The sequence below is a fragment of the Oxyura jamaicensis genome, chromosome 5 (assembly GCF_011077185.1).
Source record: "Oxyura jamaicensis isolate SHBP4307 breed ruddy duck chromosome 5, BPBGC_Ojam_1.0, whole genome shotgun sequence".
NCBI lineage: Eukaryota > Metazoa > Chordata > Aves > Anseriformes > Anatidae > Oxyura > Oxyura jamaicensis.
In genome coordinates, this window is record NC_048897.1 from 13,959,148 (window position 1) to 13,977,144 (window position 17,997).

Sequence of the window (17,997 nt, forward strand, 5' to 3'; positions counted from 1 at the left end):
AAAAAAAAAAAAAAAAAAAAAAAAAAAAAAAAAAAACAACCAACAAAACAAACAAACCAGTCTCAATTTTCAGTGACTATTTGAATGGCTCCTCTAAGAATGGTCATGGGATATCCCACAGAATGTAGCTTTATCATAAATAAAGTTTGCCTTAATTACAGAAGTCTTCAGCTTCTGCATTGCTTTTATGTGCTTATTTCCCTTCACTAACCTGACGTGTCATGTTATTCAGTATTCATTCAAATAGTTAAAAAGCACTACATGATGATTATTTCACTAAATGGAATAATCTCATTATAAATGAAAACCATGGAAAGAGCCATGCAGGAATTATTCATTACACAGCACTGCAGTAGCATTAAATTCAAGACTGCCAAAAGGCAAAAACAACATTCTGGAGTGCAACACTTGTCTTTACACAGAGATTTAAATAACCTAAGCTTCTAGAGACCAGCTTGCATGAGAAGCCACCCAAACTACAACTTATGCTTACATACCGTTATGACACAGAGGTATCTAACTAAGCAGAAATCTTGTATTTCAGGTTTCACTGATTTCACTGCTGTTGTATAGACTAGAATGAGGGCTCATTAAGTCCATGGGACATAAAGAAACCAAGTCCATTCCAATTTATTATTGTAATTGCTGAACTAATAAGTGAAAGAGAGCAAAACTGTTCCTGTTTTACGATTTGCAAAAAGCCTCAAGTTTGATTGCTCTTCATACATCCCCCAAAAGACAGAAATATGCACTCCTCTTCAGAGTTCAGGCCATATTCAGGGTTTAGAGGGTGAAATAATTAGTTGCCAACCTGCTCAGAATTATCAAAACTCAGTAATCTTTACCACATCACAAAGGTGATAAAGAACCACATTAACAGCCCCAAAACTGAAGAAACCTGCAATAAGACTGAACACAGGACTTGGGCTTTAATAGCAATATCTTGGTTATGCACATTCTGTTGTGCACTAGGCCCATACTGGGTTACTTTCCTGCAATTGTATTTGAACCTCCATTGTTAAGGAGCAAGTGAAAAATTATGAATATAACCAATATTTCATGAAGTTTTTGTCATGCTTTTTTCAATTGACATTAAGTTTCTTTTGGAAAGAAAATCTGACCTTGGATGTGGTTTTCTAGGGGAATTTAAATCATTGTTTTTCAATGACAATATTTGCTCCAAGTAAAACATCTTAAAAGAAAACTTACTTCTAGTCTCTGTATTTTTTAGAAAGCCACTGCACTAAGAATCAAACGAATAGCACAGGCTGTCTTAAGTTTAACCAACTTCCCACAAATCATGTTCTCATTTGCAGCTGAAGAGTTTGCACAGAGTTCCTGAGGGAGCCCACACTTCCCTTCCAATGGTGAAATTTTATCTCACATTAATCTGAGATTACAGAGATAACTTGAAAGGGGTTGAAATAGTCATTTAAGCCAGAGACGTATGAGAAGCACTGTTTGCTTACTTAGGAAGGCCTACAGCTCTTAAAAGTAGGTGGTGATGCATCTCAAGCTCAGCATGCCAAAAGCAACCCCGGAGCTGGGCCAACAATCTTCAGAGGCACAACAAATTTAAAGACAGGCTGACTTTATAAGGATAAGAGTAAATGTTTTTAGGGAAAGATATGCAACTGTAGCAGTGTTAGCCCTCTACTACATCAGTCCCTTACATTACAAGGGTAGGGGACACTCTTCTTTGCACACAGAGCTACTGCTATCTGGCTTTCTAAAGGCTGTCCTATAAACATCCCACATGTCACATTAGCTTCAGTTTCCGTCCTTCCTTCCTTGTATTAACAGCACCCTTCCAGCTGCAAGACTTCTATTCAACCATATCACATACACATTCCTTTTATAGCTACCAATTATTAGTTTCCCAAACAGTATAAGCTGCAGTTGATACCAGACTAAGTATTTACCAATTTAGCTAGATAAAAGGTGTGTAATTATTGGTCTAAAGTAGACAAAGTAGAAGCAGTAACTTTTTGTTGTTGTTTTTTGGTTTTGGTTTTTCTCTCCCTGTGGTGTTATAATTAGTATGTCTCCTCTCTACTTGGCTACAGATTTCCTGAAAGTTGTAGGTGCTTGGTATCCACTTTATCTCTGTTAATTTTGACTGAAACTGAACAAGCAACACTTGCAGTCAGAATGACAGAGAGCACTTATGATCTGGGGAAACAACATTACAGCAGTTATTTCATAATAAAAAAGAATTTTAACCGTTTTAAAATTATCAATAATTTAGCAATATGTATTAAATTAAAAAAGAATACAAGTGACAACAAAGTGGCAAAGCCAGGAGCTAGTTCACTTAAATATCTTCATGCTTCCAAAGTGAAACCCTGATAGTACTATGATTTAGTCACAGGTACACGGGACAAACAACTAATGAAGAATAACATGAGAATTCTTACTGTCTGCTCCATGGGAAATACTAGTTCTATGTTACTTTCCACACAAGATACCTTCCTTTCAGTATTTGATATTGTTCAAGAACACAGACTTTTAGTTACCATTTTTTGTAGCATGTTTTATAACTCAGGTCTAACCTGCAACAGGAGAGGTATAAAGGTCTCTATCTCCAGAATCTGTGCAGACTCCTCCATTAAGATGTTGTCATACTGAGAAAGAAAAAATGGAGATGCCCATCAGCCAAGTAATACAAGTTAATGTTGTTATTCAACCTACCAAAAAGAAGCATCGATTACTTATTTAGGAAACTAACGTTTTTTCATTAGTAGCACAATTATTGGTGCGAAGATGAGGGGATTTTGTTTTTGCAAGTCTATAGTAAATGAATACTTATGGTTAACACTGCAGAATGAAAATGGCACTGTCATAGCTTTTTTTTCCTCAAACTGTTCATTTTTTAGGTAAGCAAACTTACAATAGACATGTTTTTCCCCAATTCATCTTTTATTTTATCACCCAATCATATCACTGCAGTTCATCTAATATAGCAAAGCTAACTTTTTTTTTTTTATATATGCATACACTATTCAGCATTTCAATATATGTAATTTAAAAGCAATCTCATCTTTTACCTACAGAACCAGAAGTTAAAATTCTCTTCAATAAAATTACAATTAAAAACATAGCGGTAAAAACATGCAACTCAAAATAATCTAGTTGCTAAGAATTAGGACAGATAAAGGTCTAAATGAAGCAGGGGGAATGACAAAAAGAAGAAAAAGAAAAAACACAGTTAGTGTAGTATCATTAATATCATTACTTTGAAACCTAATTCAACTAGGTCGTGTCGTTTCAGAGCAGCGTGGGTACAAGTCATAGCAATGATTTTTGCTTCTTTCACCAACAGATATTTGGATCTATCCAGGCCACTGCGGAGAAGTTCAAATGCTCTGAATTCCTGTGGTAGAAAAAGGAATTTTGAAGAACACAATTAAAAATAAATAAAAATACTGCTTATGAAACATTCACTAAAACTATCTGTCCACCATTTTAGTAAAATTAAGCAAGAAAGTTCTAAATATGTACTGGTAACAATTCCATCTTGGATTTTTATTTATTCATTTATATCCTAAACCTGGAAACAGGATTTCAAAACATAAGCTTGTTAAAGTATATCCAAGAACTCTGCAACCCGTATGCATACATAAATTCTTAGACAATTATCCAGTTGATTCTCAGGATCCCTCCCCTCAACAATTTTGCTTTACTGCTGCTGCTTATTTTCATTCCATCCTCCCGCCCCCCCACCCTTTTTTTAAACAGCATCATAACATCACATCTAATATTAGAAAGGCCAATACAGGTAATATGATAAAATGATACCCTGATAACCCTTACCCTAGAGTTTTTAAAAGCCTCTCAAGCAATTCTGAGAAAAAATGTAAGATAAACCATTTATATTACACTTTTAGGTTATCTGATTAAAGGCAAATCACTGTAAATACAAAGACCCTGTAAGGATCAGGAGAACACTGAGTGATAAATGCACCAACTTTAGTAACCTAACCAGTGGAAAAAAAGCACATAAAATGGGTGCTTCCTAAGCTTAAAATTAAACAGATTAGACTCTTGTCTCTACTGTGAAGCACACCTGAATTACTCAAAGGGGGAAATTCTCACCCGAATGCCCTGCAATCTCAAGAAGCTGCCTAAAGGCATATATTGCTTTTAGGATTTAGGACAAATATTTTGGAACTGTGTAAACTTTCTTTAGGATTAAGCAGATTCATTCACCTTTCACAGTTACATGTCACTTACCTCAAGCTGAGTGAATATTTTCTTAATATGTCTAAAACAGCCTTCAGCAATCTCCATATCTTCTTCATAGGATTTGCCTTTGAAAATTGGTTGAGGAGCATTTGCAAAATATTGGTGAAAAGGGAAGAAACTGGACACATCCGTAACATTTGGTGATTTTCCACCTTTAACTTTCACTTTGCTGATATATTCCTCCCAACGAGACATTACCTGTAGTAAACAAAAGTGTCATGCAGACATGTTTTTATGTAATGAAGTCATTGGACAGTTATCATCTTGCACACTTACCAAATAAAATAACTGATTTTAATCACAAAACCAAGATGTCTAGCATTCGATCTTGTATCAGGAAGACATTCTCAAAGCTGTGGTGCAGTGTGTTGACCTTGGCTGGATGCCAGACCTACACCCAATAACTCTGTCACTGAACCTCCTCACCAGGATGGGAGAAAAAAAATACGATAGAAAAGTTTGCAGCTCAAGATAAAGATAGGGAGATTACTTACCAGTAAGCCAGAGGCAAAACAGACTTGACTTTGTGAAAATTAATTTAACTTAATGTCAGTTAAACATGGAGTAGGACACTGAGAAACGAGGACAAAACCATGAGAAATGAAGACAAAACTAAAAGCACCTTCTCTTTGCATCCTCCCTCCTTCCCAAGCTCAACTTCATACTCTTATTCCTGACCCTTCTACCTCCTTTCCACCCCTCCTGAAGAGCTGTTCCAGCATCGGTCCTTCCCCTAGGGTGCAGTTGTTCAGAAACCAACTTCTGGCCAGGAGCCTGCTCCAGCGCGGGCGCTCCAAAGGCTCCAGCTTTCTTTAGGGTACCTAAAGAAAGGGTACCACCTGCTGTGGCATGGACCTCCACAGAGTGCAGTGTGGGTATGTGTTCTTTTGTGGCCATTTACAGACTGCAAGGGGACAGCCTGCTCAACCATGGTCCTCTCTATAGACTGCAGGAATTCCTGCTCTGGCACCTGGAGCACCTTGTCCCCTCCTTCTGCAGTGACCTCGGTGCCCGCAGGGCTGTTTCTCTATCTCCTATGCCCCTCCCTGTCCCCCAAACCCTCAGTCCTCTTTCACAGCTGGAACAACGTGAGATGATTTTTCATCCTTTTTTAAACATGTTTTCACAGAGGCACCACCAGCATCACTGAATGGCTCAGCTTTGGCCAGCAGTGGGTTTGTTTTGGAGCCAGTTGGAACTGGCTCTATTTAACCCAGGGGCAGCCCCTGGCCACTTTTCACAGAGGTCACCCCAGCAGCCTCCACCTTCTGATACCAAAATCTTGCCACATAAACCCATTGCACAAGCAAACTTCCTGATTATCTCTGCTTAAAATACTTTGATTTAAATACCAAACTGTATTCCTTCAGGAGGAAATTAAACCAGAAGATGCACTTTAGCTGTTCTCCTAGCAGAATCCAACACCTAATGAATATTTAATAATGTTTAGGAACACACTACAGCTATCGCAAGTTAACTTCTCTAAAAATGTGTAGTGTGGGGATTTGGTCCTAAATACCACTCCCCAAGTCTGCTTAAGCCATGTTACTTGCTAATGTGGACACGGTCAGTGACAGGTACATGGAAGGGAAATGAAGGATAAACAACATACAGAAAATCACTGTTCTGTACACTATGCATCTTGCTTCAACCATAAAAGCTTTCTAGAAGGAACATTAAGTAGCTGATCTACTGTTTGTCTAAAATATAAAGCATCCCACAGATTTTCTTATTTGAAGGGGAAACTCCAGGTTAGAAAATTTGCCAGTAGTCATAAAAAGCAGGTTAGCCTTTCAGTTTGTGAGTCATCAGGCAAGATTTAAAACAAAAGCAATACAAATAAGTAATGTTATAATTATGGCTTTAGCTATTATTGTATTTTGAACCACCAAAGAAAAGGCTGTGTGGTTTTGTTTTTTTAAGACTCAATCCTGAAAAATTCACTGTAATTATTATAGTGTGTTTCCTAACACATTGAGGTCATGCAGTCTCTGTAAAGCTATTTCAGTCCTTACTTGGTATAAGAAAAAGTGGCCAGCTGTTTCACAAGTGTAAGAAACATCTCCTGGGACTCCAAGACTCTCTTGTAATCGCCCAACTTCTCGTAGAAGTTCAAGTCTTCGAGCCAGAACATAATTAACTCTTCCATACCTACAAAATGAATTAAGGTTAACATATTTTGTATTTCAATTTATGTAATACCAAGTGGTTTATTTAAGTATCACAATGAGATATCACACCTACTAGTAGCTTGCAAAAACCAAACATTTGCTACCTGCTGACTATTTCTATCTAGATAAACCCTAATAATTTACAAAACCATGCAAGAACTATTACTGTATAAAAAGCTTTTTTATCCTATCACATCATTAAAAGTTTCATAAATATTAGTAAAATATTCTCATAACAACATTACTTCCTATGTGCTGTTTAGGAACCAATACACATTATACAAGCATATGCAAGTTACAGAAGTCTATGGACCATCCATCATAACTGGAACTGATAACCCAAGTTTCTGTGTAAGTCTAGCTTCCTTTGGTGATATACAAAATGCCTTGCAATAATGCCTTGACCACCATAACAGACAGGTCTGTATACATACATCGGAATTCAGAGCTGTCCATTGAAAACATTTTATGGCTGATTAGTGTGTAACTTACTCCTTCCAGTCTGCTTTTTCTCATCTAATTCATTCCCACTTTTTTTCCTCCCCTTTAAAAATAATTTACATTTATTTTTTAAATTATTATTTATCATATTTATTACATTTTCATATTAAGATAAAATACGAAAGTTGTTGGAATTACAAATGAGGGAAACGGTACTTTCTTTTAAAAATGCATATCTAGTTAGAACCTCAAATATGAATAAAGGCTAAATTTTGAATTCCTATAAAGTTTACTATTCATAAAATAAACTTTCTGCACAGAAAAACAAAAGACAATCCCTGGGACCTCAATGGGTTCTATTGTCTTATTTACAAAAGATAGAAAAGCTAAAGCTAGTGATTTTAATTTACTAAGACAGAGCGGACGATCATATTGTTAGCAACTGGAAAAAACAAGTTTCTCAGGAACTAGGACAGTTAAGATCATCGCAATGTTATTTTTTTTTTTTTCTTGAGCAAAACGAATCCATTATTATTACAAGTGACTGCAACCATTTTGTTCCACACTTCCAAATATCCTCTTATTTCTCACAGTTCAATTCATATGTGATCTTTTATATATTCATTCCTTGCTACAAAAGTTTTCTTTAGCCATGATTCCCTTTGTTTCTTAAGTGACAGTACCAGTTTAAACAGCTCCTCTCCACCTTATGCTCATAAAACTCACTGCTTTGCTTATCTGCCAAGGGAGCAAAATAGGACAAGAAGCTTGCAAGCAGAAGAAAGTCTTTTAAGCAGTACTGTGCCTTTTAAAGCAGCCTAACACAGAAAACATGAATTCTAAAGCAACTTAAAAACCAAAATAAACAAACACAGAAGGCATACAGGAAATAAACTTCTTGAAATTACGCTGGAAATTAATGAAAATAGACAACAGAATGTCTCAGAAAAACCTCCTTTTAATGATGAATGCTACAGTTCAGGGAATATTACTAAGTCTTAGATATTAATAAATATCTACTCTAACATCATTTCACTAAGACCTTGGTTATCAAATTTCTGGAAAAAAAATATGTCAAACGATTCAAATTAAAAAAAAAAAATCCAAAGTATTTATTTTGCTAAATGAAACTCGATGATGTATATGTGAATAACTTCTAGTGACTATATATAATTTTTACTACAACTTTTGGAAGTCAAGGTATTGCTATAATAATACATCACAGTCCAGTTATTTCCAATGCATGACCCCTATACCCTCGCTTGCATTTATGAATGTGTGTAATCCTATTGACGTCAATTGGACTAACATATTACATGGAAGTATTTGCCAGACCAGGTTCTTAAGTCTTTGTACTTGATAGCTTGACTTATGAATGTATTTTTCAAAATGTATTATTTACCAATGAATCAAGCAATTTTATTATTAATCAATATTCTGAAGAACTAGAAGCATTAAGTTTTACTTCACATTTACATGTACACAACATTCAGTACACCAGCAGAGGTGCTATCATATTTGCACAAAAATTCCTAGCCACAAAAATTTAACTTTATCATTCAAATTTCTCCCACAAAACAGGTCAATTTTATAAAGCATGTGTGTATGTATAACATAGTGAACTACTTTTATTCAATCAGATGAATTTGTGAACAAGCAATTGCATGATTTTGTCAATTAGAACCACCTGGCTACTCATTAAGAACCAAAATTAACCCTATATTGAAAACAAGTGTACTCTACATAACTGCAATTCAATAGTATGAGAAAGGTAAAACTTGCCAAGCATAGCTCCTTGCTCAATGACAAGAGAGGTAGAATGGATTCAATATGTGGGTCTCAGCTACAACACTTATACAAGCTATCATTAGCACCTCCTTTCTCACCTGCTGAAATCTTTCTCTGTCTCTAATTCCTCTTCTCCATGACCCAGACGCAGGAGGTGGCGTTCATCAATGTCTAGAGCCATGATTTTTTCAAACAGCTGGTTCAAGGCCTAAAGATTGACAAGAACAGGAGAAAAGGTAGTTTTTAGAAACTCTTACTTGTAAAACAGTCAGCAAATAATGCCTATTTCGATATAACAAAAGCCAAAGCACACATGAAGTCAACACTGAAGCTAGATTGTGTTAATCTTGACAATGGACCTATCAGCCTACTGAAGCTCTTGTCTTCACTTCCTTTATGCAACAATTAAATTTGATTTTACACCTTTCATTAAATTACCTAGTTAAAAAAATCTAGTTGATAAAGCTATCAATTTATACATTTTTCCTCAAGAAGTACAGTTTACAAATAGTTATTTTTAGATCACTTAGAAACAATACTGTTCATTTAACTCTTACTGTAAATTAGAAGAGTGCAATCTGGTGGTGATTGACAGGTACTGTGACTATTCCACATGGATAAATACATTTTGCTGAACTTCAAGGTTTGCTGTGGCTCCTGCGTTAAACTCTTCAGTTTCCTAAATCTTAGTATCAAAAGCTCCATTCAGTGTATTCTAAAGGAGCTGCGTCTATTAGCACTGGATTGTCAAACCACAAAACTAAGAGTGAAGTACAAGTGGAGCTTGCTCATGTTTAAGTCAACTCGAAGTTATGCAAACACATTTAAGTACATAGTCAAGGCACAGGAAATGAACCCTGCTGAGGTAATAGTTTATTTCCTGAAGTGCAATTTCAAATATTCATGTTAAGCCTTGTGTACTAAGAAGAGTTACCTACCTGCCTCAAAAATTATTTACTTCCTTTTCTTCACAACAGAAATGCTCTCAACTCTAATACCTGTTACTCACCCACAACCCGTTGCAGGCTGGCCTGTATTATTCCAGGTTTTAACTTATCACCAAAAGGAAGCTACACTGTTGACCAAAGAACAGTCAATGGAAGTACCTGATCTTACTCTGATGAACAAAGATGAAATGCTTTCCAAATGGTAAGCTCAGTTAAGATAGTTGATAAACAAGATAGGATAGGCTACTTAGGGAGACCAGGAAATAATGACTGTAGTTTTCAAAGAAACATTCTAAAGCCATCTGTGATTTTGAAGAAGAAACTATAAGACTATTATTATTATTTTATATATGCTCAAGAATTAGCAGGCAGACTCCATCTCTTATGAGTGGGAAGCAAGGAAGCATTCATCTCAACACGCCATTCTACCTTCCCTGCCTTTACTTGGAAGCATGAGGCACAGAACAACTGGTGCCCGAGAGAACTAATTGGTACAAGTCAAGTTTGGCATGCATGCATTAAATGAGCAATTGTAAAAACTGTGCAGATACTTTTTTTCAGAATACTTCTTAATTTCTATCCCCTGATGAGGTAAATATCCAGAAAGCCTCTGATAAATACCTCAGAACTACTGTTCTTAAATTCAAAATTTTCATGGCATATTTTAGAATTGGCAAATCTGCTCACAAGCTAACTTAAGCTTTCATTAGTAAGAAACAACTGCAGTCCTGCACCTACTGATTCTCCGTATCTGCTGCTCTTCTTGATTTGAACTACAGGAAAATTTCATACATGAAATATCTTACCTGATTAGAGTGAGTAACTATAAGAGTTCGTTGTTCTGGGAAATTATGATAAAGATTGGATATTATCTGGACCGCAACATCAGTTTTCCCTGTGCCAGGTGGACCCACTACCTAAAACCACAAAAAAAAAGAGAAAAAAAAAAAAGCACATGATTTATAAAAATTCTGCACAGGACAGAAGTATAGCCTGTTGGGAAAAACAAAGCAATCTCACAAGACCTCCTCAGACAAAAAACAAGCAACAATAACAAAAAAACCACTCTGTTCAACCCTAAGACAGGCTAAATGTAAGGGGAACAGTGAAAAAACAAACATCAAAGAAATGTAACTGAGAAATAATAGGCTGAAGTAAAGAATAGAAGACAGACTCCATTCTCTTCATTTACTCAAAATTCTACAACTGATGATATAATACCAAGCGTTAATGTTTTTAAAGGCTCAATCATACCAACAACTTTGACAATATTTGATAGAAACAAATGAAATAATGAAAATAAAACACAGGCTTATACTGCATAACTATTTTCTCAAGCAGTCTGCCTTCTCTCCTTGCAAAAACAAGTCAGGTGATTTTGTCAAAAAAAATCATAAATATATCCTCCAAAAAATCTGACTTAGTCATTGCTTTTTCCTTTTGAACTATCACACTCCCATTCAGTAACCTCTTCTTAAAAATTAGTAAATATGTTATAGCAAAAAAGTTAAAATGATATGTGTATGTACATCCATATAAAGACCATCTTCTCAAACATTTATATAAACTGATGGAATATCAGGCACAGTAAGTTACTTCTTTAAATCCCTCAAAATGTGAGATATATGGTAGATTATGATTCATTATATACTGCAATAGAAAGTCATTTATAGCTCAACAAATATTAAATGACACTAATAAACAGTATGCGGTACTATTTTAAAAAATAAAATGAAAGCAAAAATTAGGTGACAGAGATACAACCTCCCCCTCATTGGCCCTGGTATTTTGTTTTAATTATACATTAAACAGTAACAAAGATTTTTAATTTCTCAGTCTTCTTTCTTGTTGACAATACTATTGATATAAAAATACTCCTATTCACTGGTGTGGGTGTTCTCACACAAACACACTAATTATGTAAAACCCAGAAGTTCAGATCATTGGGTTCATTCAAAAAACAAAACAAAACAAAAAACAACAACAACAAAAAAAACACCATCACCCTCCAGCATTGTTAAATAATCAAATTTAAAGAATCTATCACTGTGACATTTTTACAATATTCAAATTAAGACTTCTCATTTATGAATGAAACTTAAAGTTGGTACCCTATCAACATACAGAGAGTACTGCAATAGAGAACACACCATACTCAAACACTACAAAGACCTCAGGAACTTTAAGACATTATGAGCGTCAGCATACCTAGTAAGGCAGTGACACATGGCATACAATTCTACTGAAGTTTATTTTCTTTGTGTTCCATTTTTCGCTGCTAGCTACAGAGTGGATAGGGAGTATTAAAATCATGAGGCAAGGGAGGAGGAGGACTAATGAATACTCATTAAAAAACAAACAAAAAATTAAAATTAGCTTTAACACCCATATAATCCAAGAAGAACTTAACAGCACCACAGAAGTCATTGCACAGAGAAGTCACTAGCAGGATAGACTGTACTTCACTGGAATGCAGGAGACCTTTGCAGATATTCATTGTTCAGAAATTACTTTCCTAACAAATCTACAACTCTTTTACAGCTTCTTATATCTAGAAGTCAGCAGGATATAACAGATTGTACATTAAATTTCAGAAGATAGAAGAAAAAAAGCTCCCTAAGGACAATTCAGTAACTTTCATTTTTTTTTAATGGAGCTAGACCAAACTAAAAATGACGCAAGTACTTTAAAACAGGAAAAAAAAAAGAAAGACGTAGCAAAAGCTAAAACTAACAATCTAAACAGTCTAAAACTAGCAATTCAAGCACTGAAAAAGTAAACTTTGGTTGCTGTGGAAAGTATTCAGTCATTAGGACACAGGATCCAGTTATACAGAGATCAAGTGTGTTTCCGAAGCACGATTTAGTGAAGATAGGAGGATGCTGAACATTTGTTATTTTCCTGTATTTTAAGCTATTAATAGACTAAGTATCCTCAGAGAAGCTACAGATCGGCATTACAGTTATTTTATTGAATGTTCCTGAAGCTAGAATCAAGTAATAGCATAAAATGCTTAAAATAAACAAAAAATTCTTACCATAGTTAACCCAGGCTGCATTCCTGCTCGTATAGCTTCAATCTGAGTGTGGGTAAATTGAATAGTATTGCTGGAACAAAGAAAAAGCACATATTTTGACAACATTGACATATTGTGCCAACAGTTTTGGTAAAAGCAGCTGTTTAAACTATTTTAAACCAAATTAATTGGCTATATGTTTCTCCAGAACTACATGCCTACAAATGTTTATATAAATTAAACCAAAATTACAATTTTCTTTATAGATCTGGCAATTTTGCAATGTCTAAGCAAGACTTGAAATTACAATGGCCACGTGACAACAAAATCATCCTACCTAAAATGATGTCTTCAGTTATTATTGGCTGAGAGTGCCACAAAATTATTTAGCTATGATTCTCCTTTTTAATCTTATATTAATAAAGTGACATGATGAAATAGCAAGTTAAATGATATTACTAGATTACCTGGATACAGAGAAAATGTAATGTCTTTTTTTTTCCCTCTCTCCTTTAAAGAAGGCAATCTGACAAAGGATTGTCAAAAATTCAATTTCAGACCTGCTATTCTTCAAGCAAGAAGAGTTCTACCAAGGCTCTCCCTATTTTGCACACTTTAAGCACATACTTACGGCCCTTATCTAGTAGGAGCAGACCTAAGTTAAAATACTTGCATGGTATAAGGAGATTTTAAGTATATGTATAGATTGATTCTTAATTAATTGCAGATCCGTAAGTCATTTATTTCATGTACACACGTTTGTCCTGTGACTGTGCATACAACTTAGTGTTCTGATGATATAGTATTTTATACCTCCCACTGCTTTTGAAACAAATTATTGAAAACAAATGGAAGCTTTTAATGTGTTTCATTCACGTAAGAGATCCTTCAGATTCCACCGTTACAGAAAAAAACAAGTATTTTGCATACTCACAAAAGAAAAATACTTAGTCACCACTGTCCTTACTGAGCTCTCAACTGTTATAAAAAGTCATTAGTTAGAAAAGATCAGTAGAGAAAACAGGGGCAATTGCATGAAGCATTAACTTTTCAATACTAATATTCAAAGTCCTGACAATACTAAAAGCTGGTCTCTCTCCATGTTTTTCAAAGAAATATTTTTAAATAGAGAGTGGATAATACAGTACTTTGATTTAAATACAAAGCATAATAGTCTCATATTCAATTTTTTTTGGCAATGAAATCAAAGTGACATTTAATTTATGATATATAACGTGCTATTTTTAGTTCTGAAACTGAACTGCTATGCATGATACCATTTGCAACCAAGTCCACATGCATCTATTACCGTTTCGGCTGATTATATGGGTATGGTCCCCTGTTTGGAATGACATGAGGCTCTACAATCAACGTTTTAGTTTCTTCAGGTTTTTCTTCATTCCCATCATCTTCTTTTCGTTTCTTTCCTTTACCTCCCTGTATTGGGAATGTTATCCTGTAACACATAATATAAATTAACACTTCAACACATGCACTATGGCACTGGATTGCCTTAGAATTTTTTATGAAGAAAGGTTTTTTGGTCACCATAAAGATAAACTTTCACACAACAGGGTAACAGCAGGAGATGAAGACAGCAAAATGTTGATGAGGACATGGAAAAGGAAAAAAAATAAGTTGATGAAGCAGCCTTTAAGAAAGCATATTTGACAAAAAGTATGTTAAAAGCATACTTTACATAACTTGAAAAGGCAGGGGCAGTGCTGTGAGACAACTGGAAGAACACTGACAGCAAAAAAAATAGAAATAAAAACTTGAGGAAAGGGAGATAATTAAAAGCACTTCATGGTAGAAGAACTCCAACAGCAATCCAATCATCTTGATACAACAACACAGACATCTTTAACATCAATAATCTCTTAGTCACTTTAGAAGGCAAAGATATAGCAATAGAAAGAACAACAAATAGCTCTTCATACACAGGAAAATCTGTATTTTGACCCAAGATTTGAAAATTAACAACAGTTCATCAAGGGAAATTGCGTGCGGTAGCTTTTCATGATTCCTTCAAACTATTATATTATTTACATAGTGTTAGTACTTTCTGCACGTACACTCTACATGCTATGTTTCAGAAAAGGTGTTAAAGCTTGCGAAGCTCTATGCAATGTGAAATTCAGTTGCAAAAGCACAAGGAAGCCAACAAGGAGGGAAGAGAGCTTTCAAATCTAAAAATTAGTCACTAAAATTCTGGGATGGAAAACAGTACCAGTGAAACAAAACACCTAAATCCCATTTACTGGTCACAAAGGTAGGCATCCTACTTCAGAGACCATTTCTAAAACAAGGGAAGCATTATGGGATATCAAACTTTAACTGATGCTGAAATTGCTGTAATTTGCTTCAATGCAACATAAGGAAATTTTGTAATTAAAATCACTAGGCTGAACTTGAGGTGGGTAGATACCACAACTGCCGAGGGAGTATTAGGTGTCCTGATTTTATTTCACACTGTTGCTTTTCCCATAAATCCAATAGGCTGATCTGTAAGTAATGCTCTGATGTATGTTTGTACAGAACAGCAAAGATGGTCTTGAGTCTAACTGTAGTATACAGCTACCTCAATTATACAATTAAGTCTTGATACTAACATATGAACATATTTTCTTAACAGAAAGAGCACCTCCCTTCAACCACTGAACTCAACTGCATGTGACAAGGCAGCAAGAATACCAGACAAGGAGTACTTGAAATTTTGAGATCACCTGAAGGGGGGTACTTGCAGATCTGGGTTGTCAACAGTCACTTTAATAGTATACCCAGGAAAGCTAGCTTTTAAGTGATCAATGGATAGGAAAGTGTCATTAAAATCCAGAGATGCAATCTGATTTGGCATTTTTGAATAATGTGCACTACTTGGGTCTCCATATCCAAGAATGATGTCATGCAGCCAGTCAGGAACCACACAATCTGTGTTCATCAAATTCCTAATAGTCTCCAGAACAGCCTGTAAATTGGAGAAGGGAGAAAAAAAAGATTGGAGGGTGACTTTTTAACCAAGGAAGTATGACATATCGAAGACTAACCAAGTTATTCCAGGATGTTAGCATGTATCAATCTTTCACTGACAGTTGCTTTTTAGATCGAGTCAGTATCTATACAGTGTATGTATGCAAAAACTACAACAGTGTCAAATTCCTAAAGTGTCCTGTCAGTAAAGAGCTACTAAAGATAATATATTTCTGTTCCACGATCTTCTCCAGGGCTTTCAGAAGGCCATTCTGTTTGTATCACAAATGCATTAGAAATTCTGCATGCTTACAACATGGGAATATAAGCTTATAGCCCTGGCATGCATACGCATTGACCCAAAAGGCCAAACACAACTAATCTGTACACTACCTCTTGAAAGACTGAAATTAAATTATTAATTAATCCTCAAATTAATTACAGTTGTTCTGATTTTCAGTTACTCCAGCACTTAGTTGTAGGAAGAAATTATCACCTGCTGACAGGCTCTGAGATCCTAAAGTGATCCAACTCCATTTGGAAAGGCTAACTAACTAAACACATAACTAAAATGAACTAGTTTCAGTCAGGAAAACTTCATCTGGATGTGCTAAGTGTCAGAGCAGTACCTTACCTTGAAGTTGTTTTCTTTTGGTTTTCTTCTCATTATAATATTAAATGTCTCATAGACATCTTCTGCTCCATTTTGGATTGTATTGGTCATGTCTTGTTGATACTGGTTTGGGTCCAGAAATACTCTGTATGTTCTGCAATCCCCTTTAAGTCTAGGTTTGGGTTCAGGTCCTGCCCGTAATGAAACAGTAAAATTAGAATTTGACATGTTGCAAAAAGTAGACTAGCACCCAAATAAATGACCTGTCATCGCTCCTGAAACATATTTTAGACATATTCATATAATTATTTTCTGCACAGCATTACAAACATTGTTTCATGTTCTTACGCCATTTCTAGTAGAGTTTTAAAATACAAGCTATTTTATTCCTAAACCAAAAATGTATTAGGTGTATTTAATTAAATCCACTTTTATCAGATTGCAACAGAGGAAAATATTTATATATGAAGTCCCAAGAGAGGTTAATTATATTTTTTTCTCCAAGGAAGTGTTTTCAAATAATAATTCAGTCAGTGTTATTTACAAGAGAAGCAAGTTAATAATTAAAAACCAACAAAAGACAGACATATATTTCAAAAAAGTTTTGGTGCATTATACCTTCTTCAATAACACGGCCTTTCTCATCCAGCATGCCTTGGATTTCACAGCCTCTGACATACACCAGGCCAGTTTGCTCAACAAAAGGTCTCCGTCGGTCAAACTTAGTGCCATAAGGTTGTGTGGGACGTACCGTAACCAAAAAACAGACATCATGTTTACGGAGACCTAAGTCCAAAAGGGAACACTGAGTGAATTGATTGAATACCATTTTCCTTTTCCGTTCTTTAAATACATATACTTAAAAAAATCCACATGCTTAGATCATAATGTATTCTATTTCAAACTATCCCTTGAACTCAAAGGATACAGCACCATAGACAATTGTCTTTTCCACTACTCTTACACACTAAAATCTGCTAGGACTTCAGATACAAGAAGAAATGGATTGCTTTTTTCATGATAACACACTTCATATTCTGAGATTATTCTGCTCCCAATAATCTTATCTCAAAAGTAATGCGTCATTAATCTCTTATTCTTGTTGCTTTCTCCTGGATTACTGTCATTTTTTTATTATTATTTTTTATTTTTAACAACCATGTAAGTGTGGTGTGTAGAATGAGCATAAAATTCCAAAGTTACTTCAGTTATCTTCTTAGTAGGGCATAAGGTCATTTAACCAAGTTATTTGTTTTCTATGCCGCATTACAGTTCATAGAGCTCAATATGATTTGGTAGAAGAGTGTTTTTCCCTCAGGAGTAGGATGTTGTTTTGGAGTCACATTTGCTTTTGAACCATGATGAACTCCGACTTTTTCCCTCCTGCACAACTACTGCCTAACAAGTTATTCTCCAAACATACACTTGTGCATTAAATTGTTCTTGTTTAAATTAATGTCTTCTATTCATCTCTGTTGAATTACACCTTCCTTTTAAAAGCTCTTTTCTCCACTTCACAGTTGTCAGTGTTTTGAACGCTAATCCTTTCTTCCAGTAAACCTACCAATTCTCACATATCTGAGATAAAATTTAGTAAACATACACTCTATTCCACTACAAAATTAGCAGAAACTTTGCACAGCATTAAGATCATTGAAGAACTTCATTTTAGAGACCTTCTTCATCTGAAGCAAGTACTTTCTCCTTATTCACTGGATGTTGTTATCCAATTTTACGTAGTTTCATCAAGACCTTGTTATGCCAGACAACTACTTATCAATTCTTCACCTCAGTCTTGATTCAGCA

At 35.2% G+C, this 17,997-nt stretch overlaps 1 protein-coding gene across 1 annotated transcript in view; it reads right to left on the bottom strand.

Moving 5' to 3' along the window:
• AQR (aquarius intron-binding spliceosomal factor) overlaps nucleotides 1-17,997 on the bottom strand; it is a 54,798-nt gene that overhangs the window by 16,791 nt on the left and 20,010 nt on the right. The window contains exons 18-28 of the mRNA XM_035326798.1: nucleotides 16,810-16,977; nucleotides 16,213-16,382; nucleotides 15,335-15,576; nucleotides 13,918-14,064; nucleotides 12,630-12,699; nucleotides 10,399-10,509; nucleotides 8,744-8,853; nucleotides 6,261-6,396; nucleotides 4,234-4,443; nucleotides 3,236-3,373; nucleotides 2,553-2,624 (exon numbers count right to left, since the gene is read on the bottom strand). Of these exons, the coding sequence (XP_035182689.1) occupies nucleotides 2,553-2,624; nucleotides 3,236-3,373; nucleotides 4,234-4,443; nucleotides 6,261-6,396; nucleotides 8,744-8,853; nucleotides 10,399-10,509; nucleotides 12,630-12,699; nucleotides 13,918-14,064; nucleotides 15,335-15,576; nucleotides 16,213-16,382; nucleotides 16,810-16,977 (1,574 nt within the window). The remainder of the gene's footprint in view (nucleotides 1-2,552; nucleotides 2,625-3,235; nucleotides 3,374-4,233; nucleotides 4,444-6,260; nucleotides 6,397-8,743; nucleotides 8,854-10,398; nucleotides 10,510-12,629; nucleotides 12,700-13,917; nucleotides 14,065-15,334; nucleotides 15,577-16,212; nucleotides 16,383-16,809; nucleotides 16,978-17,997) is intronic.